The sequence below is a fragment of the Clupea harengus genome, chromosome 14 (genome assembly GCF_900700415.2).
Source record: "Clupea harengus chromosome 14, Ch_v2.0.2, whole genome shotgun sequence".
NCBI lineage: Eukaryota > Metazoa > Chordata > Actinopteri > Clupeiformes > Clupeidae > Clupea > Clupea harengus.
The window spans coordinates 26,973,334-27,000,793 of NC_045165.1; the positions used below are offsets into that span (position 1 = coordinate 26,973,334).

General features: G+C 41.6%; 2 protein-coding genes across 2 annotated transcripts in view; both read left to right on the plus strand.

The window, feature by feature from the left end:
* Nucleotides 1-229: 229 nt before the first annotated feature.
* On the plus strand, nt 230-25,150 carry LOC105909483 (tribbles homolog 2-like). Its single transcript, XM_012838118.2, has 4 exons — nt 230-370; nt 521-813; nt 980-1,406; nt 25,130-25,150. Exons 1-4 carry the CDS (start codon nt 230-232, stop codon nt 25,148-25,150), a joined length of 882 nt encoding a protein of 293 aa, XP_012693572.2.
* Nucleotides 2,501-27,460, plus strand: part of LOC105909435 (kelch-like protein 29) — a 79,236-nt gene continuing 54,276 nt past the window's right edge. Inside the window, exons 1-3 of the mRNA XM_012838063.3 lie at nt 2,501-2,863; nt 7,408-7,476; nt 25,130-25,498. Coding sequence (XP_012693517.2) covers nt 25,193-25,498 — 306 coding nt within the window. The 5' untranslated portion in view covers nt 2,501-2,863; nt 7,408-7,476; nt 25,130-25,192. The remainder of the gene's footprint in view (nt 2,864-7,407; nt 7,477-25,129; nt 25,499-27,460) is intronic.

Consider the following 27,460-nt stretch of genomic DNA (forward strand, 5'->3'; position numbering starts at 1 on the left):
TCAGTATCAGACTCTGCGTTCTATAGTTGCCTTTTGTAAAATGGCATTTTTTGATATTAGAACGTTAGTGGAGCAAGAGTTGTAACAATGTATCGGTAAGTCATCAGCAGTTGGATTCCGCTTGATTGTACCCTAATGTAACTCCAAGAGTTGGTCCATTACGCTGATTAATACAGCTAGATTTATAAATAAGAGGGGGAAATAAATAAGCCAAGTTACCTGCGTTAACATGGGACATGCGAAGTTTGCGGCGGAAACGTTCAGGAATACAAAGTTGCCTTGTATGGGGAAATATGTAATATTGGATTTTCTCGGAAGTAATATTTTTAGAGCCGCAAACTTGGACACCGGAAAGGAAGTGATATGCAAGGTAAAAGACAGTTTAAATTACAGAAGCTAAACGATAATGATAATGTTTCATTATGAGAAGTATCTAGCTATGTTAACGTAAACAGCATGCAATTAGGCTACACTAAACATTTATAAGCTCATGTTTCTTATACTGGTCTCTTTCCTGCAGGTGTTTCACATCACTCGTTATTGGGAATCATTAGCCGCCTACTTTCAAGTTCCAGCTCACACAAATCTAAACCAAATTATTGACACAGTTATTGGGGACACGATGGCCTATGTATTCTTTGAATACAGCTATGGAGATCTACACTCTTGTCTGAGGTCCTTGAGAAAATTTCGAGAGGATGAAGCTGCCAGACTATTCCATCAGATAGTTTCAGCTGTTGCACATTGTCATGATAATGGTGTTATTATGAGGGACCTTAAGTTGAAAAGATTTGTCTTCAAGGATAAAGACAGGTGAGGCTTGACTGCTCCTCAGATTATGTTTCTGTGTAGGCTTACTATCCAAGCTGATAGAAAATATACAAACATAACTTTGGTCTGATTTCCTGACTTTTACAGTATTATAGTGTACAGCTCATTGTCACTTTACTGTTGATTTGTACATTATATATTTGTACAGGTCTTACTTAAAGCTTGACACTTTGGAGGATGCATACCTTATGGAGCAGGGAGTTGACTCTCTTCCCAGAAAACACGGATGCCCTGCTTACATAAGCCCTGAGGTCCTTGAAGCAGAGAGCAGATCCTCAGGGAAAGCTTCAGATGTGTGGTGCTTGGGAGTCATGCTTTACACCATCTTGGTGGGACACTATCCTTTTAATGCCATTGACCTCAGTTCCCTCTTACAGAAGATCAAACGTTGTAAATTTAGTCTTCCAGACATACTGTCTCCCAAAGCCAAGTGCCTCATCCATAACATCCTTCGACCAGATCCCGTGGAACGACTAACAGCCAGAGAAATATTGGATCATCCTTGGTTTTCTTCCAATAATTGGACTGGAAACATGGGAGGGGACATATCTGATAAAGAGTGTTGCGATCAGATGGTACCAAACCTATTTTGCTGACTGGGGAAAGCTACATCTGGGGAAACTGAAGTGTACTAAAGCTAGTAGCCTATATCTGAAATTGTGTGCCCCTATGCCCCTATTGTGTGCCCCATTTTTGAAAGGGTTGCTCTTGCCCTCACTAGTCTCGCACATACGCATGTGTAAATGTTTGATTGAACTAAGGTTATTTCACATATAGCCTGATTAACAGTCAAGCATGCTACCAAGAATACATAAGAGTGACACCTGTGAACAACTTGGCAGCACATGAGAGCACTAGTAGGCCTATAACCAGTAGATGGCACTATAAATACACTCTAAGGACAATACATTGGAGTTACCATGCACACTTATCGGGTGAAAGTACAATGTCTAATATTTTCTGATATTATTTGGACAAAGCATATTTCTACTGCAATTGAAACCATTTTGGACTGTAGGCCTTCTAACTCAGGTCCAGAATGTTTGCATATGAGAGGAAAGGCATGTTGAAATGACCCACCTTGTGCAGTGTAGCCTAGATAATGTGCGTGATGGAGACTGGTTTTCAAGAAGAGACCATCTGCTTGATTTTGTTTAATGCTTAAATGCTTTGTTTGTTTAAATATTTTGTTATGATGAAAATGGATGAATACAAATAAAAAGATTTTGTAAACATCAGACTATTTATTTGTTGGCCTAAACTTCAGCAGGGGCATATAGATTAAAGGCATATGGGTAAGATCTAAATAGATTCAGTTAAATATGGTAGGCCACGCATGGAGTGTAACAGTAGCCTAATAACAAGAAATTATTATTACCATTATTATTAATGTTATAAGTAGTAGTAGTAGTTGTTGTTGTTGTTGTCGTTTTAGCATTTCACCGCATATTCGGTTGTCAACCCGATTTCGGTACACATAAGCCATACCAAAAAGAGTCGTACAGCAGATGTTAAAATCCAAACACCGAAAAGCAGATGTTAAAATCCAAACACTGAAAAGCAACTGTATTGGCCGAGCAATAGGCCAGGCTCCTGAGTGAAGAGAGGTTTCAATAAGTTCCGTATGTGGGCGGTGTGGGGCGCTATGAGACTGCGTGTCATTAACAGTAAAAGGGGAGGAGCGGACCAGGCAAGAAGCCGCTGTACGCTGTGTGTGTTGAGTACGTGTGTGTATGTGTGGCCAGCCTGTCGCCCGCTCCCATACGCCGAGGCTGAGAAAACAGTGGGAATTGGAGAGCTCAGTAGCATCTGCCAACAGCATTCACTTCGCGGACAATTCATTACTCAAACGAAGTAGCTGTGTGCATTTGAATGGGCATACAAAGTGACAGAAGCCGTGCTATCGTCTCATGCTAGCTACGTAACGTTAGTTTAGACTGACAATGAAACAAAAGCGTGCAATGTGTCAAGGGGAACATTCCACTTAAAACGCCACGGAAAACACAAGGACACTGGATCTGTAATTTAAGAGGTAAGAGAAATGCAGTTAATAACAATGAATAGAGCTGCTACAATGTGTGACTTAGGCTACCATCTACGTATTTGACGATTTTACATAATTATCGTCATGAGGGACCAGGTGTTTCTACTGCGCTAACGTAACTTGTATTATCCCCTCTTTAAAAGCTTTATTCTGTGTGTGCGTCTGCTCTGTGTGCGCGCAAGCGCTTAGGCTTAAACCTTTTCAGGAGAGAGGTCCTGGCAAAGGGGACGATCGTGTCCAACTAACACAGTGTGGTCTACTTCTGGAAGTATCATGAAGAAATGGCTGGCAGGTTTAAAAACCATACAAGTGCATGAAACAAATGCAGTCTACCAGCAGGTGTTTCCAGATTCTGTTTGCCACTACTTTCTGTTGCCACCACTTTCTGTTGCCACCACTTTCTGTTAAATTATAGACTATGCGTTCACATTTTCTTTCAATTAATTTGGTAAGCCTGAGCATTCTCGTTTAGTAAGAATCGTTGTTTTATATGCAGTTATGTTGGTGATTGTTGTTTATTTTGTTAAACATTTTGTCGCTATGTTATCAACTTCGCCAGTAGGCTAAAAGACCCCATGGCCACCAGTGTCATGACACTCATTTAAACATGACCATGACATTTAATTTTGAGCTGACATGACCGACTGTAGTCTTGACTGACTGACTTGCTAGTCAGGTTAATGGGTATTTGTACTACAGAAAGTAGGCCAGTAATGTAGCGTTAACACTGTCATACTATTAGCCTACCCCGTGCTGTAGGCAGACTAATGGAGTTTACTGTCTACTGTCTACTGTTAACATGTGTCTTCTAACACTAGCTACAAAAATGTATTGCGCTTTAAATTACACGAACAACATTTTGATCTGACTGAAGATTGTAGGCTATTTATTTACGTTTGAGTTGACATAGGCTATTCGTATTCCATTCACCAGCGGTAGCCTACCAGAAATTGATAGTGTCCCCGTGCTTTACGTTGGGGCATGACCATGAATTGTTTGTGAGGTTCAGTTGTGCTGCACAGTAATCAGATCACCGCTCTTGAGAAGTCAGAAGTGGGCACAGTTTGCTTCCCTGTGTAGATAGAACAAAGGATCTTGGCCGTCCTGGTCACACTCGGCGCGGCTCTGTCAAGAGCTCTGTGAACACTACGATGCTGAAGGAGCTGCACCTTTGTCCCTCTCCCCAGCTGCTCAGGTGCTTTGAGTTCATTATTCACCGGCCACAACTGCAGGGGAGGGGACCTATAGCGATTCTGTGTGAAATGTGATTGTCAGTCTTTCATTTATGGTCATTTATGAGCGCAGCATTTTTCACCCAAGAAGGTTAAGGCCATCCTTGAGAGGGGACATTTATGTTAATTCTGGCCAGAGGAAAGGACAGGGCCACACAAATATTAACATATCAGGGTAGTCCATGTCTGCAGGGATATAGTCACACTTCCTTAGATGATGGCTTCAAAACAAAGGCATTTCTCTATGCCATTACTGATGGGTGAGAAACCAGTCTACATTAAAAAGATTGGAAACTGCTTGTTTCAATTCTGACTCTCAAATGAGACTCCTAGTCTACTATTTAATTATGGCTTTTAGGGTTTTGCCTAGAGAGTTCTGGAAAGCAAATCAAATATTGTGATGTCACAAACATTTACACTTTGACGTTCTGCTAGCTAGGTCTTTGCTCATGTTTTGTGATGATGTGAGACAATTTGGGAATATGTGTTTGTACCAAAAGCTAGCTGGAGTTTGTGCTACACAATACTATGGGATGTGAGAACACATCTTGCTGCAGAAAACATGTCATCAAAATAGTATGATTGTGTGGTGACAGTGTGGTGGTTTTGTGTCTCATAAATGCATCTGTGGGATCACCTCTTGGTCACACTTCTTACAATAACAGGTCCTTGCTCTATACATAGATTAGGCCACCTCCAACACAAACAAACAAACAAAGAGAAATGAATGGAGGCATATATATATATATATATATTTTAAAAGCATATTACATTAAATTCAGTTTAGTTCACATTACATAACACAATAATTGAATTTATGTCCAATACTTTTATAAAATGGTATTAATATGACCAGTTGTCTTGCCTTTATTTTTGCCATGCCATCAAATAAACTCCTGAAGAAATTGTAAATTTAAAAATGAAAGTATATATATATATATATATATTACAGTTTTTGTTCATGAGCCATTGGTGTATCATAATATGTACATGGATGGTAGCTTGTGTTAAATAGCATAAACATTATTTATAAACATTATTTATAGTTAGAGGAATTCAGATTATGAGCATCGGAATACGCAATGTTAAAATGTAAATAAATCAGATGAACTTGAATAGGTCATGCTTTAAATGAAAGCTAGACAGCGCAGTAGACTAATTTCCTGGATGTTTGGTTCTGCTCATCCCCCACAAGACACGCACACACACACATACACACACACACGCACGCACACACACACACACACACCAAAGAGCAGGACTGTGTGATTGACCATCAGTTTTCTGCTGTGGTGCCCCATAAACCAAGCTGGGCTTCCTTACACAAGTCATACATCCAGCTGCTTTTTAAATGGACCTCTTTCAAGCACTACTTGGGACTTACTTTTGGAGGGATAACTGTATCTGTGGTGGCTCTGCTAGGTGGCCGCTCAGAAGATAATGATTGCTGCACTGGATTTAGATAAAATAATGTAGGCCTACTGGATATATATTTTTCAGCTTAATCTCTGTCTGTCACATCAGTACAGAACTGTCAATTACCACAGACAAAAAATGTGTCCCATATCCTTGTAGTTAAAGCTGAATAGAACAGATGTTGACACAAAGGATACTCGGAATAGAGGCTAAGCACCCAGTGCTATGAACATTTCAATTTATCACAATATAAAGTTGTTTTAAACCAACCACCTTAACAACCCAGCATATAACCATATAACCAAAAGGGTAGAAGAATATTTCATTCTAATGTCAACAACACTGTAAAATGTCATTCTAGCTTTGAGCTAATTCTATTGTGTTTAGACAAATTCAGTGGTGTATGGAGACATTTATCTATCTGTCCACACATTGGTAGAGTAGAACTATAATGGATTGAAGTATACTTGAGTTACTTAATGATTGTGGTTTAAAACATTATAAAATAAGTGTGTTTGGAGTTGAAAAGTGCACTGTTGTGGATAGCTCAGTAAGTGTTGGAATATTATCTGTGATACCGGACAGGTTGCAGTTGAAATTTAGTTGAACAAATCTTGAATAATCTTAAATCATTCTCTACCAGTTTCTGAAAATAAAATAATAAACAGCAGGACCATGTGGTTTTCAGTACTGAGACCTTTTCAGGTATACTAGTATTCCATCTGCAATAATATGGTACAGGTATGAATAATTGTGCACTGCTCATAGAAACAAAGACATACATGAACTGTTGAGGTTATCCATGTGAAGGTACTGGCCTTAAAAAAAGGAATATATACATTATTATTTGTTTTTTGTGGTCAGAATGTACAAAATGGTAAAACGTTTTTTAAACGTTTTTTTATCGTTTGAGAAATCAAATGTTTGTAAGCAGAATGAAAAGTGATGAGAAACCAGTTATTTCTAAACAATTTTAAGATGAACTTTATAATAAACTTTTTTATTTGAACTATTCTTTCATGGCTTAAGCTTCTGCGTAGTCCAAATGCAGACTCCTCTGCCAGAATGACTTCCAAAAAGCCTTTAAAATGTAAATAATGAGATCCCTTTCCAAAAGTGTTCTAAGGAGGGCCTTAATTAGACCAAGCTTCTCACTGCTGACTAGAACGGTACAGCCATTAGTTCTCCCTTAGTCGGAGTTGTCGATCCAGCCACATCTGATGGATCTACCGTGCAGCTCGTCTCCTTGGCACAAGGATGGAAAGGAAAGACTGGTCACTTTGTGCAAACAACTGTATTGCAGTCACTTTAGACTGGGACTTAAAAGTGCATCGATTGCTGGCAGTAGGTTATAGCTTTAGTTTGAATTGAACAAAGTCTGGAATAATTCTGTTTTTTAATGCTAAAAGCTAAGCTTGAAATTTCATTCACCAATACCGTTTGGTGAAAGTTGCCTTAGTCTGTATGAAACCTTGTAATGGTTTTTTTTTTTGAATGATTATGTGTTCTCACATCTTTGTTATGAAAATGTCAAATGCTTGGAAAATAGCATGTAGCGGAGACGGAGTAGCTGCATCTGACTAAAAGAAAAATAATGTAACTAACAGACCCTCTGAAGCATGTAATCATCTCTGTATTTTTAAGAGTTTTTAATCCAAATTAATTCAGAAAACTGTATTTGTTTTGATTTCACTCATAGCAGTTTTAATTAAATACATCAATTTTATTTTTAAGGATTGGTCTTTTGTATTTAATTATGTTTTGTAGTGTTCTATTAGTAATTGTAATCAAATCATATTTTAATTTAATACATGATGTAATTAATTAAGTAATGAAGTATTACTAGGTTCCCCTCTTGAATTTTGACTTTTTCTATTTCAACAGGAAAGGTTGATTTGGGGGAAAGAAGAATCACCTTTAATTGTAATGTGATTCCACTAGAGACTTCATTCGGTGAGTATCTCAGATGACTAATTAGAACTAAAGTATTATCACCCTCAGTCGAGATTAACTGATTCATTTCTTCAGTCGATCATTATGCCCAAAATATTGGCCTTGCCCAGCCCTTGACTGGAATCATGAAGCTTTAGGTGATAACAGTAAAGGTGGAAGGATCAGTTTAGCTAAATTGGCCACAGTAGCGCAGGCTACTGCTAGTTGCTCCATTTCCTTTCCACCCAGATATGACAAATGCAGACACAATTTGCTGTTAATGCTGATTACAACTACCAGCGGATGGTACCGCTGTAGTGAGGTGAGGACTCCTATGCAGCGAGACGCTGATGATGTTTAATGTGTAAAACGGTTCAGGAAGTCCCTGTCTGGCTGATTTGGCTAATGGAATAAGCAGGACTGTTCCCTGAGCTCCCCCTAGCCCACCGCAGAAAGACCTTTTCATTTAGCAGTTTCTGAGGCCTCGTAGTGGATTGTTGTGTTTGAAATCACAGTGCCAAAGCCAGTGCCTAAACTGGCAGTCTACGACTCTGTTATTCGGGAGGTGTTGGAGCTAAGTATTACGGGGCGAGCTATCATGCTGTGACCCCTGCTGTGCTGGAGGACCCCTGGGGGTTGCAACCTCTTTGCCTCATCTTAAGACAGCTTAATTACTGTGTGTCACCATGTATGGACACAGATTGCAGGGCGCATCTAGCCCAAAGTGAAATGTGTTGGGTGTTTAAGGAAATGCCAGTGTTTCCAGATTTCCGTGGGATGTATTTCATGCCCTCCACTATGGTTAAGATGCAAATGGGTCTGGAGATCTTGAATCAAAAATGTATGTTGTTGGTCCTTGCATTGTCGCATGTGTATTGTTCGAGACATATGATTGAAAAATTGATATTTTAGATATTTTTGTCCAAGGGTCAGTTGTTTATATAAACTGGCACAAAGTCACCTCTTTATTTGTAGTCAGGTGGTTATTAGGAAGAGTGATGTGCAAATAGGTTTTTGGTACTAATTACGTCAAGCTATTTTTGTTTGTAAATGATGGAGCCTGGCTAGCTTTGACCCCCTCAGGCTAATGGAATTTATTGGTAAAAAAGTGATAGGCTTCAGTGTTTGTGACAGAGCACTTAGAAATCAACAATATCATTGACATTCTGCCTTGCTGGTCTGCATTAAAAAGACTGTCAAGATGTAATCCATTACTGTCAAACCTCATTTCAAACTACTCCAGAAATGAAAAAGACATGCACACAAATGTTGCTACAAGATGGACTTTGAAATGAATCAAATTCTACACCAAATATTCAAAAGTAGCCTTATCTGTATTTTCCATATTAAAATACTGTTAATCTTCGCTGAAATTAGATAAAGTTTGCCAGCTTTGACATTCATAAGATAAGATTTGCATATTTTTTCTGAATACATTTTGAATAGTCAAGGCCAAGCAAGTGACGTGCTTCTTCAGTGACCTTGCAAGACAACACAAGCACTTCGATCAACTGCCACATAGGTTCAGCCTCACCTTTCGACACACAGGACTATGTTGTCACCTTCCTCAGCTCTGGGTGACGCTGCCAGGCAAAACACTGGTCATTATGAAGGAGACGGCAATGAGTGAATCCTGAATCCCACTGAAACCTTTTAGTGAAGTCTTAAAACACTGGTCATTATGAAGGAGACGGCAATAAGTGAATCCTGAATCCCATTGAAACCTTTTAGTGAAGTCTTAAAACACTCACAGCACATTTAAGTGGGGTAAGATGAGCTTTTTTGCATGAAGCAAAATCTGAAAGTTCAGTGGCTATGTGAAGTGCTTGATTTATTTGCTTTAACTGATGTGTCTGCTGTTAAATGTGGGCTGTCAGTACGTTCTATTTGTATTGTCTGATCTAACAAGGTACAGTATATTTAGCCATATGTCAACAGTGAATCAGAATCCTAATATTTTTGGCCATGACTTGAGGCATTTTATTCAAATTAGTCCCTCCAGTGCTGACAACTCCGATTAGAAGTTTAAGATTGGAAGAAAGGACTAAAATCAGTAATAATAGTGTGAGTGATATTTAAAAAGATATTTAAAATATATTTCCAGGCAGATTTAACAGACATGTCCATGTCCATCTGTCACCAATCAGATTTCCATAAGGGCGATAGTATGACATGAATATTGGATATATCTGGAGTATCTCAGTGGCAAAATGGAGAAAGAAGAATTCTTCTGCATCAATGAGGCAGCTTAACGGCAGAACGCGTAGACATAAGCATTCACACACATGCACACAGATTGTCATGTCAGCCTGTCAAATGCACCTTATTGATAAAAGGAGAGGGTTTTATGTAGTTATTTTTGGATCTTTCCTCAGAGATAACCTGCTGTCAGAATTGATTCACAGCTCAGCTGCTTTGGAAATTACAAAGAGCTTGAGAGTCCTTCGGTGTCAGCTTGTATCACATGTTGATGTATGCTTATTTCAACATAGTATTTGTCCTGGCAGATTGTCCTTCAGTTTTTCTATGAATAAACAAAGTTATTCAAATACTGAATAACCCACCAAAATCTGTTGGATATCGAGAGATTCGGGCATCAGAGTGAAAACTCATCCATGGACTATGCAACAAAACAAAAAGACATTAACTAACATAGGGTAGAGCTTCTCTTTGTGCATAGTGTGGTCTTTTTCAGGCTGCAGTTCAACTTTTGCTTTGATTTGTGTCAAAAGTGAAATAAACAAACCATAGGAAGCCATATTGGTCCATATGACAAGACCGATGAACTGTGTGCAATTTTAGGCAAGTGCACAACAATTTTGGTGTGTGTTTATCGCAATGCTTCTTGATACAATTACACTTACATTACTTATTTAACCATACCATATGGCTATTGAACCATATGCAGATAAAGTACTCCTGTGTATACGCCAGTAAACACAGCATTTGTTTGTGCAGCTCTGTGTGAAATAAACTACTGTTTGAATGCATGGTGGTTAGACAAGGTGCAGTCCATTAACTAACCCTGAAACCACCCTGAAATCCACATGAATTTGAATGGACAAAAGCACTGTTAAAAGCAGCAACACATGTTAAATATTGTGATTCTTCAGTTGAGAGACTTTTATGTTTGCTACTCCATAAGTGGAAGTTTTACAGCTATTCTTATGGATTTTATACAGATAAGCGCCATTTAACATATGTTTTCAGCATATGGCTGTGTAGATAGACCTAGTGCAATTATGTTATTAGGTACAGCACTACACTAGCATAGGCTATATAGTAGCTAACAGGCAAAGGCATCTGACATTTAATGGAAGATTGGTTGATTATGTATTCAGTTATGTTACACATAGCCTGTCACACCAAATGAGAGGTAGGGTTTTGTCAAGTTGTCCAATTACTTTTCGTATAATCTTCAAATTAATTTTTATGGAATTTGGTCATGTGAAGGACAGATAAACACACCTGTCGTTCTATGTAGTTTTGTGGTTCAGGACACCCTTAAAAAATGTAAGAAAAGCACGACATCACCAACAATATTGCCTAAAGACAGGTGTAATTTCCACTAACTGCCTAGGCTATTCACTACTACTACTACAAACCGTTGTTTTGTACTTCCTGTTGGAAACAAAAATGTCACAACAGCCTTTACAGCTAGATTTATCACTGAAATTCATTAGTAAGCTAGTTAGCTTGTTTTTTCACTGGCAACGTCATGGTTCTTGGTCTTTCCAAGGCAGGCCTATTGGCTGTTAGCTTGCTAGTTTTAGACATAAACTCCTTTCAGTGATTTAGTAATAACCCACAAATATTCATATAAACGAAAACATTTTGTGTTGTTTATCACGCATCATGAATTAAGAATCCCACATAAACATTTCCTCAATTAGTTGTAGTTTAATATATGATATATTACAGTTATCATTTCCTATCCTGTATATGCACTGCATCCTACTGATGTCTATAACCATCATCCGATGAAGCCTAGGACATTGTGACTACACAACCACATTCCCAAAGTATAATTTATAGTGGCCTTACTTATACTTTGTAGTTACTCATATGTAAATTAATCTGTGTCATGATTTTCCACTGCCATCTAGCTGCTCCTCAGATGAATTCCAAATGACTATTTTCAGTCAGAAAATCCACCAAAATCCGCTTATACCAAAGTGGCCTTTCAGGTGAGCATCTGTAGTACCCTGTACTACCCTGTACTGAGATGGTAAGCATATTTTCTCTGATGAGCAGTGTTTCATCCATCTGAGGCGCAGGTTCATGATATGACAAAGTACACCCTAAGTTTGGTAGGTTTCTTAAAGTCCCCTTACTTCTTTGAATTATTCACCTGTAAGGATGACCACAATTGTACACTTGAGAAATTCCTCATTTTCTAAAAAGAACACAACTATGACAAATTTAACGTGCGCAAAAAAAAGTACGTTTTGTGTCTTGTGCAGTCAGTCCTGGTATTGAGCTGGCATGTGCTAAGATTCCTTGCTCATGTGAAGGCTTTAAGGGAATGGGGTGTCAGTTGTGCTCCTGGCTGTTGGATGCATCATTGCACTGCAGGGTTGGCCCCTAAGCTGGTGTGACACTTAAATACGTTTTTAAATGAGATTCAAGCTTCCTAAACTTTATTTGCTGAGGAGAAAAAGAAAGTTAGGCAAACTGATTTGACTTCTTGAGGCAAACTGCATACATTTATCTCTGATACATTTACAGATGTCTTTTTCAGGCTGTCAGTAGATTGCGAGTCTCGTGGGGCTAGATGTGACCGTGCCACTTCATGATGAGAGTGCAGGTCTGCAGACAACTCGTTGAAAATGTGGTGTTGGTAGCCATTCTACGAGACTAATAATGCTGAGCTCCCTTCTAAAACCCATCCGTAACTTGATAAAAGAACAACTGACCATTGCAGTTTTCCGCTTCTTTAGGCTATGCTTTCGCAAGACATTAGATTGGTTTAGAATGTCTCATGGCCATTGGTTTTTAATGTCTCACAGCATGACGGAAGCGTTTGGCACCACCTGTGAACCTAATGCACGCCACCCTGATGCTGAATTGCATTGCTGACATTCCCTCCATAAACCCCTTATATTGTTTTCAAGGGTAGTTATTGTCTTGGTTGTCCTGTTATGCTCCCAGTGTGCAATTCAATTGACAACTGTTGCACCATTATTTCTTCTTTGTTCCTCACATTCTTGTGAATTTAGAATTGCAAATTTGGTGTGAATTCCGGAGCCCAGGATTGGATCTGGTCTCGGAGCAAGAGCTCCTGGGTAAAGGTTAATTGCTTTGCTAATGTTATTGAAGCTCCTTCTCAAAGTGGGTCACGCTCAGCGCTTGAGCAGGCAACCCTTTGTGAAGTCAGCTGTTCCGAACTTCATTCCAGACGAGATTGAGCGAAAGGTGCCACACATCATTTGCTCTCCTCCTCAGCACTAAAAGAACGCTATCAGTAGATGGAGTTCCCTCAGTCTGCAGACGCCATTGCCTAGGGGCTATCAATTATTCATTTTATGTGCTGACGATGACGTGGAGCCAAAAAAAAAGATTCTGTTTGCAGGACTATGTGTGATGACAAACCTGCGAGGGCAAACTCATAGATTGATGGCAAGGATTTTGTCTTAATTATTCAGGTGTCTTGAGAGCTTTTGCTGTCCATGTCACTGATATTTGACAAGTAATCACCAGGACAAATTGTGAGGTTAAGTGGTAGTGAACATTGAGGTATGAAGGATGAATATGAATACTGACTTACTATGGGCCCACGGTAAATGTTCTTTAAGAAGGTTTTGGTGTAGGCAAATGTGGACGTGGTTTGGTGCAAGTACAGAAGGACTGGCAACCACCACCGAAACTTATTCCATAAGTATTAAAGCCCTGGTTCAGATTAGACACACTTTTCCACTGCGCACCCCTAATAATCAGTGTATGTCTTCATATACCAGCAACAGTTGCACAGTGGTTCAGCAGCAGTATGGTGCAAATAAAGCTATTTTTTAATATTCTTCATCATATTTAATCTTTAACTATTCATTCAAAGTGTTCAGACCATAGGCTAAACAATCACCCACCACACTCTCACACACACATATGCATCTACTTTGGTATGAACATGATCTAAAAGGGCAGTAAAAGGGTAATCATCAGCTGAGAACATATCTAAAGGCGTATTGTTATCCTATCAGTGTAGACATAGGTACAGTTCAACAAGTTACTCATCCAGCCAAATAGTAAAACATGTGCCCTTAATACAAAGGCTTTCATAAATAGCATTAATTTAGTGTGGTGGACTTTAAAGGACTGATTACCTCTCGCATACTGAAGTTGTGAAATAAGTATAGTTCATTTTTTACACTCTTATTTTAGCACTGTGTAAAGGCTCAAAGTTTGTTTAACAACTCATGGATAATGCTGCACAGTTTTATAATTCATATATCTCTAAAGCTCTAAATCTCTAATGGGAGAATCTATAAAACTGTACACTCACACATTACACTTACATTTAGTTATCTGACTTTTTTTCAAAGCAACCCAAAGCAATGTAAAATAATGATAGTAGTACAAGTAGCTGATAAAAAAAAAAAAAACATTGAAAGCAAACTTCCATGAAGAATGTGGTTTGATTTTTAGTTTTATATATATAATATATATATATATATATATACAGTATATATTAGTATGTTGTGTAATAGTACTTAATTTCATGCAGTTGAGACATAAGACCATTTAGATCAAATGACTGCAGAAATGTCTGAGAACTTTCACAACCATACTACTACAATGTTATTGAAATAAAGTTGAAAAAAAATGTCATGCCTTGATTTTAACCTTTGGACTATTTCAAGTTCTGGTTAATATTCTGAACAGTAATCAGGAGCAATCCTGTTCTATTGTTTAAAGGAAATTGAACTAAAAATATGATTATTAAAAATGTGTTGACCATTCCTGGCCTTACTTCGCCAGTGTTCTTCTCACTTAAATTACCTATCAATAAACCTATGCATGGCTTTTATTTTGAAATGCCATCTCTGTGCAAGACGAAAGGCTGAATAAACAGATATACTTAACCATATGTAACAAGTTTAATATCATGTTCCCACCTCCTCCCCTTTCTCCTTCATTTCACTAGTAGCTTGAAGTTAGCCATTAGAACATTAGCCCTCATCCCTATCCCTATAGCCATCTCCATTATAGGGATCCCTGGACCATGGCCAGCTACAAGCCAAACATGCTTATTAATAGTATTCTAAATTAAGCATCCTGATGGGTGAACTAGTGAAAAGTGTTTTAGAGATGGCTGTAAAAGAAATTCTGTCTGGGTGAAGCATATGTTTCAAATCTGGACATCATCATCCCGTTTCTGGATTTCCTTGATATGTTGTTATGTTGTAGGTTGGGAAAAAAAAGGATTTTCAGATTTCTGTGGTTTTAAGTATTTTTTAAATAAAATCAGTTATGTTGAAGAAACTCATTGTATTTGCAGTATAACTGAAATGATTGTCTCGCTGTTGACCGAGACAGTTCCCCCTGCTGTCGTACCAGGGCCATAATAACTATTACCTGGACTGGTTTGCTCTGGTCAGTCAATTTAATCGAAAGAATGTGTCTATGGCCTTGTGGTCTGTCAAAGAAATACCTTCAATCTGTCATGGCCTGATCAATAGTATGCAGGCTTTTTGATTACTTTGATTACTTTGCTCTGGTTCCTACCCTGCTATTTCCTTCCACCGGAGAGACTGCTACAGCTGATATGCTCTCCTATCTTTCTGATGCGAGACTTATACCTCTCCGCAATTTGTTTACTTCTCTTTTTTAATAGGACAGGATGACGAGCACACTAATAGACCGTTAGCAGACTGGGACTGTTGTGTGTCTGGCTTCACCGTTGCGTAAAATTGGCCAATTGTGAATGAAAATCAATCAGAGCTGGGCGGCTGGGCGCAATATTTACCCATCAGACAAATCAAAAAAAGTAAATGCGAGCTCAGCTTTGTGTACAGACAGTTTATAGCTGGCGAGGTAATTTCATTTTGATTGAATGCACTACCACAACAGAGGACTGACTGTTTAACATGCAATGATATCTCAGAGTCTTAACATAAGTGTATTCACAGTCGGCCTAATAGCTGAAACATTGCATGGATTTTGAAAATGGAATGGGTTGAAGCTGTGAAAATACATTATGCCATAATGCTGGGCCTGGTAGTGAGCATTGGCAAAAAAGAGAAAGAGCTGGAAGAGTCTTGAGGGGTAATGAAAGTATTCTCACTGTTTATGAGTTCAGTAGTGTGTCAAGGTTTCTCACTTCTTCACTGGTTCAATGGTATAGCTTTGTAGGGGTGATGGAATTTGTTAACACATTCTCAGCCCATATGTTTTCACTTGTAAGAAGAATTTCTTATAGTAAAAAAGGTTTGAAACCACTGAGGCATAAAAACCAGACCAGACTTGACAATGAAATATGGATAATTTCCCCCAAACTGTTGGAGACATTTTTACTTTCTGCATACAATCTTTTTGTCATTTTCACTATTAGCCTAAAATTCACAGACTCAGTTTCTGCTTTTGAGACAATTCTGCGTTTTTTTTGCTGATACTATATTTCACGAGTACAAACAGTGCTTTTGTTTCATTGGTTGTGCCACCTGGCTCAGGTCTGTGAGCTCTCGGCAGGTGGTGGGAGATGAAGGGTTAAAGCCGTGAGAGTGTTGTGCCCTGGCGCTGAACTGGGCTAATAACCTTGCCGTGCACTGCACTCTGTCTGACCCCGAGATGACTCAAGATGGGTAACCAACCGCAAAGCGACATGATTTCTTAATGAAATATTTAAGGCGTTTGGGGAGCCCTCCATGTTGAAGGCAGGTTTGATGTCTGTGTCTGTTTAGGTGTAGTAGACTAACCCTGTCCTCTGCATCGCTCAGTGCATCTCTCAGTGTTTTCCTCAATTCTTTTCTGTGAGAGAGAAAGTGTAGTATAACGTCTCTCAGGTCTTTATTTTTCAAAGAAAACATCTGGTAGCTCTCAGCAAAATGTGCTTAGAGAACCCTGTTTTTTATGGCATGTTCTATTGTTACAGTATCAAAGTGTATACATACCAGTGGAATGGGAAGATTATTTCTTTGGTGCTGAGCAAATGGATTAATGCTGATATTATTTGGTTTCACCATATAGCACATACAGCTATGGACATATTGATCTAAATACAAGTAGGCATTTAGAATTGGAGGCAAAATGGGTATCAAATGAATTTGTATTTTCATCTGGATTGGGGAGTTCTAGTCATGCTTTTCTGAATGTGTGTGAAACGCTCCGTCTCACATCAAATGACTCCCACTCCTTCAATCCCACAGCAGGTCTACAGAAGTCTACAAGTAACTCCGAAGTATCCCCCTCTGCAATCACCCTCAACACCTTATCTCCCCAGTATGCCAGCTAAATCCCAGGTGGTAGCCATTATTCTGTGCAAAATAACAGCACACATTTTCCACCTACTAAGGGTTTTCCTTTTGAAGCTTGCCTAGGCCAAAGTCTTTAATGAATTTTGTAGATGACCAAGAGTGTCTCAGTTTCTTATTTTATTTTTAGATGCAGGTGCAATAGCGTTCAAATTACGTTAAAAAAAGTCTCCAATGAGAAATGTGACAGGAGCAGATAAGGGATTATGCAAAGGCTGTTGAGGCTGGTCTGGTAGCACACCAGTGGTGCCACCAGTCAGCTCGTCTCGCGCCATTAGGCCACAAGCGCTTAAGCGTCTGTGGCAGGGGAGACGGAGGCTGGCCACAGCATCGTTACACCAGCAGGGTCCTGCTGATCAGATCTGCCAGGTGCGAGAAGCAGCGAACAGATTTCCATGACCTCTAACAGCATCTCTTACCCCCGGCTCTGCCCCGACGACGAGTCACCCCCGCAGGGCCTCATTTCAAAAAGGTTGCAGCCTGTGTGTGGTGGCACTTCCACAAGTTTAATTCCAATTAAGTTTCATTTATTCCAAACTTTGAGACGCTTGCTCTCTCTGCCCCCGGTACTCTTTATTAGCATCGTCCTTAAAATAGCGCAGCCTTGATGGTTATTTTGGATATGTTCTGTTCACACTTAGTTGCTCATGCTCTGGTGAATACTGCTTTGGTATTTGGGTGTTTTGCACTTTAGGGGGGTGGGGGAGGAAGGGAAAATTAGAATGAGTATCTTTTTTGAAAGAAGAGATGCCTCTTTAAGGACTTTGCTAAAGGAAAATAACATAAAGAGCATCGTTTTGAAAACGTTCTTGAATGTTGTTCTATATTCAGCTCTGTTTAATAATGGATATGGCCTTAAACTATTTTGTTTTATTTATTTATCCTCTCATTCATTCAGTTGTACAGTATTAGAGATGTCTTTTTTCACTTCTGTTTTACCTGAAAGGTTGTAAAAACGAAACCATCAAAATGTTTGATAAAATGGTTGATATATATTGCATTAGGACTACACTTAAGCAGAATTAAAAGTGAAGATATGATTAAGATTCTTATGACCCTACGTATGGCCAGAAAGTGCTGATTAAACACCTAAAGCATAACTAAGCGAAGCAACCACCAATCAGAACCCCTTGGGACATGCATTGTCTTATATAATGTGTCCAGAGGATGATCTCACTGTTAATTGTTTTGGACAACGAGCTCTCAGTCTTCGGACCAACACATTGCCGAAAGGCAGTGCAATTAGGAGTTCCTGTATCCCTGCCAGATCTGCCAAGTACCCCTCACCACCCATGTTTTTTGGCCAACCTGGTATACGAGCCGTAATTGCTTTCTATATTTGGTCCCGTTTCCCTTTTCTTTTGAATTCCATGAATCCACACGAGCCTTCAGCTAACAGCATGTTGATGAGCAGACCACCAGTGTACAAAGTGGCTGGATGTTCAGATTGCATTTATTACTCACACTCTACATTCTGGCATTTTAAAAGGATTCTCATAAATGCTACTTTATGAACGGCCCCTGGAAAACTCCAGGATGGCTTCTGCTTTGCATTTCTCCCCAGCCAGACAAAAGAAATGGACAATGCTGAGACGATTGAACATTGTGTACAGCCGTCTGCTTTTCCGACGGGCCGAGCTTGTTCAGATAAGACGACGCCTTCGGGTTGGGATTCATGCAACGCGCACAATCACCCTGCTTCAGTATCAGCTTGGCCAAGCCTCTTTGCTGACTAGGATGCTGATGAAAGCTGACACTGTGATAATAGTGCCTTGCTGGCTGGCCAGCTGGACAGGTGTTGCTGGCTGTATGTTGCGTAGCAGCAAGTCCAATCGTTTTGCTATTTCCCCTGCATGGCTGTCACTTTCTTTATGTCTGGATGCCATGGTGCCGCGTTAGGGCTCATTAGTGTTCAGCATGCCAAAGACTAGTCCCACAGAGTCCAGTGCAGCCCCCAGCAAGCCTCCCACAATGTCACTGCGTACCGGCTGAGCAGCAGATGCTTAAGCCACTATAGAAATATTTAGGTCAGAAGGCTGTTTTCCTTCTATTAGCAGTAAATCTGTTCCATTGGCTTCCGCATTCTCCTCACTCGCAACGAGCAAAGAGCTGCAAAGCTCAATCTGTTGTTCTCAATGTTGCTTTCCCTCACATCACAGGCCTGTGAATTATCAGCTGATTATTTGACCAAAGAGGGCCCCTTAACACATTTAATGAGCAATCCCATAGGGCTGGTGAGCCAGCTAGTTCATAAATCCATGATGGAGGTGTGAAGCCATTGCCCTGGCTCAGTCCTGACATGCTCACAAATAACAATAGGGTTATTTTGGTCTCTGCTCTCTCACTTGCTCGCTCTCTCCCTCTCTCTCTCTCTCTCTCTCTCTCTCTCTCTCTCTCTCTCTCTATTGTGCTCTCGCACTCTTGCCTTTTAAAATTAAGCTTCCCTTTTGTCTGAGAATTTCTGATATTTTGCATAAACAGCCTGGTCCTTTCAGACCAGAAACTAAAATGTGCAATTATGTAAGTGTAATGTAGGTGGAACAGCCCTACTTAAAAATCAGTGGTGATTATGTAGGAGCCAGGATATCAGCAGTTGTGTGCGTGTGTGTGTGTGCGTGTGTGCGTGTGTGCGTGTGCGTGTGCGTGTGTGTGTGTGTGTGTGCGTGCGTGCGTGTGTGTGTGTGTGTGTGTGTGTGTGTGTGTGTGTGTGTGTGTGTGTGTGTGTGGACGCATATTTGAATTCCTAGTGTATCTGCGCTCTGAGCCACTCACTACTTGGCTTATTCTGCAGATGAAAATTCAGCCCTGAAATATTTAGCAGCAGGCGTACATTTGGATCTATGGCCTCCTGGAGCCTGCCTGTGTTGAATGTGGACTTGTCTAAAGTGTTCGGCTCATTTGCTGGTGTAAATATTTGTCAGATAATGTCAGGCCAGCTGATGCCTTATTTCCTCCATTATTGTTAAGCCCATCAGACAGAAATGTGCGCAGCTCTTTTGGTTCCTGAAGGCCGAGCAGCAGCAGCGTGGGCTTTGTTCCAAGGGAAGAAACTGTACCGTCCTCAAAAAGGCCAGCGCGACCGACGCCTAGCGTACCTGGCATGTTTACTAACCTAGTTATATGTGTAAATGCCAAGCTATTAGAAAGTCACGCCAGGAGGCGTTGATGAATGTGTGTGTGTGTGTGTGTGTGTGTGTGTGTGTGTGTGTGTGTGTGTGTGTGTGTGTGTGTGTGTGTGTGTGTGTGTGTGTGTGTGTGTGTGTGTGTGTGTGTGTGTGTGTGTGTGTGTGCGTGTGTGTTTGTGTGGACCAGTGGACGTAGGAGGAGAAGTGAGTGCTTTACTATTTGCCATGCAGCCTTGTGCTGAGTGAAGGACTGAGCAGGCACTGTTGTGAGAGTGGTAGCATCATATCACATGGACAGGAGGGACCTAATTGCTGTAACACATTCATGGTTTTGTGCACTGCTCTGCTGGGGGGTTGTCCGTGAGTGCTGGGGTCATTCTGAGTGCAGCAGGACTGTTCCTGTCTTCAGGGAGGCTGAAGATGTTTCCTCTGTGCTCTCTCTAATGCCAACCATGCATCACAACTGGCCCGTGCTGTAAAAGATTAACACCCCCACCTGTCACCATTAAATCTGCATCTGGCAAAAACCTCTCTGGATGGTGAAGGGGTTTCTCTGACTATGAGATGAGATGGTTGTGTGTGTATTTGGAAGGTATTATGGCATAGGTCATCCAACTCCTAAAAAATAGAGAGTGAAACAGGTTTCATGAAAAAAAATGAAATGCTGATATGCTGATGACTGTATTTTCTGCTTGTGTCCTCAGTTTCAGAGGCTGGCCTAGCAGCTTTATCATCTAGGCACACACTCCTGGAAGCCTTTTCAATTTCCAGACATTTCTCACGAATAGAGTGAATTTAACACCACCCCCCCTCACCACCACCATCTCCTCTCATGCAATCAGCGCATGTCTTACCTGATCCCAAGATTTCATGCCTTTCGGGGTGCGCAGGGGGAGAAATCTAGAGTGACTTTGATTGCTTTGGTCTGAAGCGTGAGGTGCCACTGATGGTTTCGGGCAAATGGCTAGCTTAGCATTTTCATTCCCTGGAGGAGTGGCGGGTTTGGCTGCGTTCTCCCTCCATTCTGGCTGGCTCACTCGCACCGGGTCTCCAGTGGCCGGGAACTGCCTCGCTCGCGCCGTCAGATGAGGACATGTCGATAAACTCTCCTCCCCAAGAGGCAAGCAGAGGAAAAGTTCAGCAAGCCTCCCCCATCCACCCAGCTCCAACCAACATCTACTGCAAGATAAGCACAATAAAATGTTATTGCGGCACGGCTCGCCTTTAATTCCATCCCCATTTAGTTGGCCCTTTTTTCTCAGACCCATCTTTGGAATGAATGTAATTCCACAGTGTCAGCTAATGCAATCTCATTTTCTCTCTCCCATGCCGTTATCTTGGTGTTGTAGATGGAATTGCGTCGACTTCAAAGATCTGTAGATGAATCGCAAAAATTCACAGAACATTTTCTGTCACTCAGTTTTCATTTGTAGTAATGGACCTGATTGCTCTGGGGGTAAAAATCCCCTTGCACAGCTAATGGCAGCATTTAGAGGAAGGGGAAAAAACACTTAAATGGAACTGTAAAAGGATGTGACGGGAGTTAGCTCCCTTTTTGCGTTTCAGTTGCCCTCCTCATGCTTTTAGCTCCGTATTGGGCATTCTGGTCTGTTTGCAGTGTTGCATGTTTATGTACCTTTCAATTAGAAGTCTGGATTAAGGCCCCCCCCCCCCCCCCCCTCCCCATACTTCTCCTCATGGTCTGGCCATTTCAGCCTCAGCCTTCTTTACTGTCTTGCCCAGTTTTGAGTTCTGATCTTCAGTGCATTTATCACTCACACGCTTCAACGAGGCCATTTAACGCTCTCTCATGAAGATCCATCATGTGATCTCTGCTCAGGCTCTTAATGCTATTGAATGTAATGAAGAGGAATAGGGATTCAGTGGGCAGTTTGGTCTGCTTCCATCAGCCCCAGTGCTCACTCCCGCACCTGTGGCTCTTGATGAGGCGTCTGCTCCTCGGCCGTCAGACATCAGGATGAGGTGGAGATCCTGGCGGCGGGCTCTTCGTCTAAAACCATCAGCCGGGCCTGCAGATGATGTGGATCTTCTCCAGCGGAAGCCAGACGATCCCCCACCCTCTCCCCAGAGTTTATTGTAATCGGTGGCGGAGAGCCACTATGCCTCTCCACGCGTCTCCCCGCCCGATTCTCTGCAGACCAGCTGAAGGGATGAATGTGCCCGTGAGGAGCGGCGGGGGATGTTGAATCCCAATAATAAATTGGGAGTTTGGCCAAGCGTGCTTTGTGCACCGCAGGGAAAGGAATCAGACATCATCACCATTTCTCTGGGAGTAAGTGAAGAGTAGAGAAGCGGGATTACTTTATCTTTCCAATTCGCCCACCTTTTTTTCCCCCCTTATTCAGTCTGTGGGATATGTTCTCCTTTTGTGAACATGTTTTTTTCCCCCGAGATTTTCATTAACGTTTGTGTCAAAATAGAAAAATTGTTGTTCAAGCACATTGTTGTGGACTTTTCTTGTGTTTTCCAAGAACATTCATAAATTATTTAGTGGTTTCCTACAGCCATATGAATTGGCCTTAGACTGTAAGCTGAACAGAGAATATCATCAGATACATGTGTGGTGAACACAGGCGAGTGAACTAGTACCACAGAAACATATCTGTCCTCACTTGATTGGTTTTTGCCTTATCTGTAGCCAACACAGAAAATAATGTCCTTGGTCCCAGTTTTCAGTTAAAGGCTTATGAACCATTACTGTGTGTTCCACTTTTTTCATTTTTCTCCAGAATATTCTTTGTTTGCGGTCGCGGGTCACCTCACTTCTAAGCCCTCACACATAACACCTCAGCAAGCAGGCAGGGCTAGACGAAAGTGTGGACTCTCCCAACTGTGCCCATTAAAAGTGCAAAACAGAGGATTGCATTGTTCCGCTGTTCAACTGTGAACTAGATGTAGCATGCACAAACCAGATAAGGTTCCAGTGGGTTGGTGCTATGCATTCTATGCCTGTACGCATTCAAAGCTGAGAACAAGAGCCTATTCTACAGGGCGTCTGACACGCACATAGCTGTATTTCTTTATTTCCAGTGTACAAACGGCTCCCTATTAGGAGGCCCAGCGATCTGGAGTGCAAATGGGATGCCACCTCCGCTGTGCGCGCGATCTGATCTCCATGCATCACGGGTGCGCTCGCTCAGGCGTGAGCGCATGCCATTGGGTAATTTGGATTGTTGGATAAAACACTACGGGGTTGTAAAAAGAAAAGAAAAGGAAAAAAAAAAGTCAGAAAAGAGAGATTGAGTAAAAGAAAAGCCGAATGCAGGAGAGGGCCCTGAGACTCACTTGCATATGGAGTCCCTGAGGAGTTTATTTGCCATGTACAGAACCATGTTCCATACCCCCCTCAGCTCCTTCCTTCCAGTAGATTTAATTTCACTGCTCCACACACACGCTGTATTCTATGCACCGGCACAGATGTGTGGGCTGGGCCTGGAGATGACTTGTCTTCTAGCTATTTATAATTGGGCCTCCCCTTGTCCACTCATTCATGGCAATTATTTTCCTTTCTGGGCCATGTGTATTAGATTCAATAGATTCAGAGATCTCCTGGGTGTCTTAAATAAACAATACTCGATAGCACCGTACCTTATCCTCTAGCCACAACCTTGAAGAGATTCTATATTTGTTCTTCATATGAATCTGTAACTGCACTGAGGTAACGAGAGAAGACACCTGAATATACCAGGCTTTGTATTTTTTTTTAGATTTTGGTCTAACTGAAGTGGATCTAAAAATATCTTCCTTTCTATTTTACCACTTCAGATGTGAGAAAGGAAGAACTGACTAATGGATGGATGTGTGTGTGTGTGTGTGTGTGTGTGTGTGTGTGTGTGTGTGTGTGTGTGTGTGTGTGTGTGTGTGTTTGTGTGTGTAGCTATGTGTGTGTGCACACTCACTAGCTTGTGCCTGACCATGCACGTGTGTTAATTTCCTCTCTGTGTTAACTATTCTGTGTCTCTAATGGATCACATGGCTTTCATTCCACTCCAATTGCTAACTCATTGTTTTATCTCTGTCAGCTGTGCAGCCACTAAATCACAGCGATCTCCTTCTTCAGCTGACAGACAGTAAGGCTTCTGCCAATCTCAGCTCTGTGACTCTGAAACACCTGTGGAGGAGGACAGATTGCATAAGCAGCTCCAAGTTCATCACATCCATCCAAAAACGTCCACAATAAAATATTGCTGACTGTCCTTGGGAGCCTCTTATCTCAGAAGCTTCCCTATTGCTCGAGTCTAATTGACTCATCTAATCATGGAAGGGACTTTTGTTGCACTTTGCACAGCCTCTGGACTGCGCTAGTTCCAGTAGCATTCCAAACTCCCTGAGGGGGGTTGTTGAGTCTGATCCCTCTGCTGTTAAGCGATAATGTTCAATGACCTTTGAAGAAGAGCCGTTAATTGTTGTTATCATTCCAGTTTTTTTGGCTTTGGTTCATGGTCATCTTCCAGCCACTCTATCTTCATTGTGTTCAGAGTATATTTCATTTATGATGATGGAGGATTCATATGTGAGTATTTGTATGTTGTGTACAGTCCCAAAGACAATAGATCTCTGAGTCATCATACATGGTTATGTTTTTTTTTCAATTGTCAATGCATTACTCTCACATTTCTCTCTCTCTTTCTCTCTCTCTCTCTCTCTCTCTCTCTCTCTCTCTCTCTGAGTGGTGGCCTCACAGTCCACAGTGCTTTCATTGCTTTTCATGTCCGCCTTTCAAGCCTGTCATGGGTTGTGCTGCTGGAGAGTGAGAGAGGCTTATCAACAGCACGCTCAACATCAGTGGTATTGGGCCCGAAATAAATACGCGTGACCTTGGTAGTCTTTTGTTCACATCAAAGGCTTCAAATGTACCCACAATGTATTTAGAAACCGACCAGTCGTTTCTACTTGTCTGAGATAATGGCCTGATTTCCTCTTCCTCGAGCCTCTAGCTCTAACCTTCCTCTGTAGGCTAAATATTTCTCTAAATGCATGGATGTCTATGTATGTGCAATGTCATGTCTTTGTATTCACACTCTGCTTACTTTCTGCCTGTGTTGTGTGTCTGTGTTTCAGGCAAAGCCTGGTTCCTCCTGAGAAGCTGCCTCCAGCCCTGCCTCTCTCTCTTTCTCTGTGTGGATGATGTCGCGGCACAACCAGCGCTTCGAGAGGGACTTCCGCGGCACATGGGAGCGGCGTGAGCGCTTCGTCTCCCTGGCCGGTGCCGCCCCCGGCAACAACAACAACAACAACGGTGGCCTGGCCAATGGCTGCGCAGGAGGCGGAGTCTCGGTGCCCAGCGGCGGCAACAACCGCCCAGGACTCCTCCCCCTGCCCATCATCCCGTCCCTGCTGCCCACGCCGGTCACCGTGGCGACCACCACCTCCAGCAGCGAGCTGGCCTGCAAGCGCCTCGTCCCACCCCCCACCAGCTCCAACTCAAAGGTAATAGCAGCGCCAGAGAGATGGCCACGGACACACACCGCTCTCCGCTCCGCTCCTCACTGCAGCCTCCTCCATGGCGTGAAAACACCAGAGTTCTGCTTTCTGTGTTGGTTGTTTCATTGTGTTCCATTCTGCATGGCTTGTGTTTTAATAAATGGCCAGAGGGAAGGTCACTGGCCTTTTTGTAGCGAGAGATGTATCTGTTGTTTTGTGTTAATTGTGTGTGGGTGTTTGGCATGTTCATCTCTGTATTTTCTGTTTAGTTTGTAACTATGAGCAACATCCACGCCATGCCGTCTCTGGTTGTATGTCTCAGGATTGAGTGTAATTCAGCTCCAAGGTCCACCAGTGTTCTCCAACACTGACTTTCTGTGTGATTGCCAAATCAGTCATGCCCTCCTTGCATTTATTTAGTGGAGATCGGTGACCTTCAAAACCGTAACCATAAGTAATCACTTGGCTGTAGCACCTTTGTCGCAAAGAAAGTCTATTAGGTGTTTATATGCCGTGTTCGCTCTTTTCTTTGGATGACACCGACAAGGTCTGTTTTGTTGTGCCGCCCGCCGCGGGTCAGCTCCTCTGCCCACTAGCACACAAGCCCTGCAGCTGAAGGCCTTCCTGTATCATATCCCCGCGAGTCATCTCTTGATAAAGAATAGCAAAGTCTGATTATTGATTTGTGTCCAAGAAGCAACTCCTCCACACCGTGCTACGGAAGCAGGCTTTAGTAGTTGCCTGGAGAAAATGTCAGATAGAATGATCCAGAGCACGTCGTGCCGAGCTACTCTAGGTATTAACAGTTTTTTGCTCAATTAAAATATATGAGCAGTAGTAACGTAAGTACTTGCTGGAAAGCATAACAAGAACATTGTGTTTTCTTGTTGGGGTGAAAAAAAACACAATGTTGTCTTGTATTCTGATGTAGGAATGTAGTTTCAGCAATGCATTGATTTAGTAGTTAGCCTTAAGAAACCACAAGCTAACCAATTCAGTTCAATTGTGCACTAAAGAATTTGGTCACAGCCACTACATTGTATGGTATCATACATGATCTGTTGGCCAGTTTGATGTACATGATGATGACCAAGCTGTGGTGTCACGAAGAGGAGGAATGTGCAGAGACAACGCCTCTCTGGCGCACACTCAAACATCACACTAACAGTTATCCCACGCAGGGCTGTAGTGGTAAAATCAGAGGTGGGTTAACTATGCATTTTGTGATATGACAGACCTCGACGGGAAGGTTTTGAGGGCTGCATGGCTCTCAGTCAACACAAGTCAGTCATTCTGCTGAGGCATTTTACTGCCAAATGATGTCATTAATATATATGCTAAATTATGAATAGCTTAGGGGACCAACGGATTGTTATTCTTAATTTGGAATCTCTCCTTTTCGAGTCTTTGAGTCATGTGCATACAATGGTGCCTCCACACACACACACACACACACACACACACACACACGCGCGCTTCTCTGTTGTAATATTATGTTAGACTGCCCGAGACGATTTCTCTGCGTGCTGTATTGACATTAGCTTTTGAACAGGATCAGTGGGATATTGTGCAGTCGGTGCAAATATTTTTGAACTCGTTTTAATGATAGCTGTGAGAGCTCCGAATGACTCATTGATTTGCATATGACATTTGCCCATGTCTTTGCCTTCGGAGTAGGTACCCTTCTTTTTCCAATCAGTGCTTTCAAATGGCAGGAAATGTTTCAATAACACCTGATGTTGCAAGGTTATTTGGCTGCCGGGGGAATAGGTATGTTTACTATTATGCTTGGCCATATAGAAAAAGAGCGCACATCATCAGAACCCAGCGGCTGTGTTGTGGGGGTGTTCTAGCGTTGTGAAAATCCTCTGTAGGAGAAGTCTGAGCTGTGTGAATAGGCTCTGGGGATGGGAATGTTGAGACATTGTTGGATGGGTGATTCAAGTGATGTATGGATCAGTTTGCTAT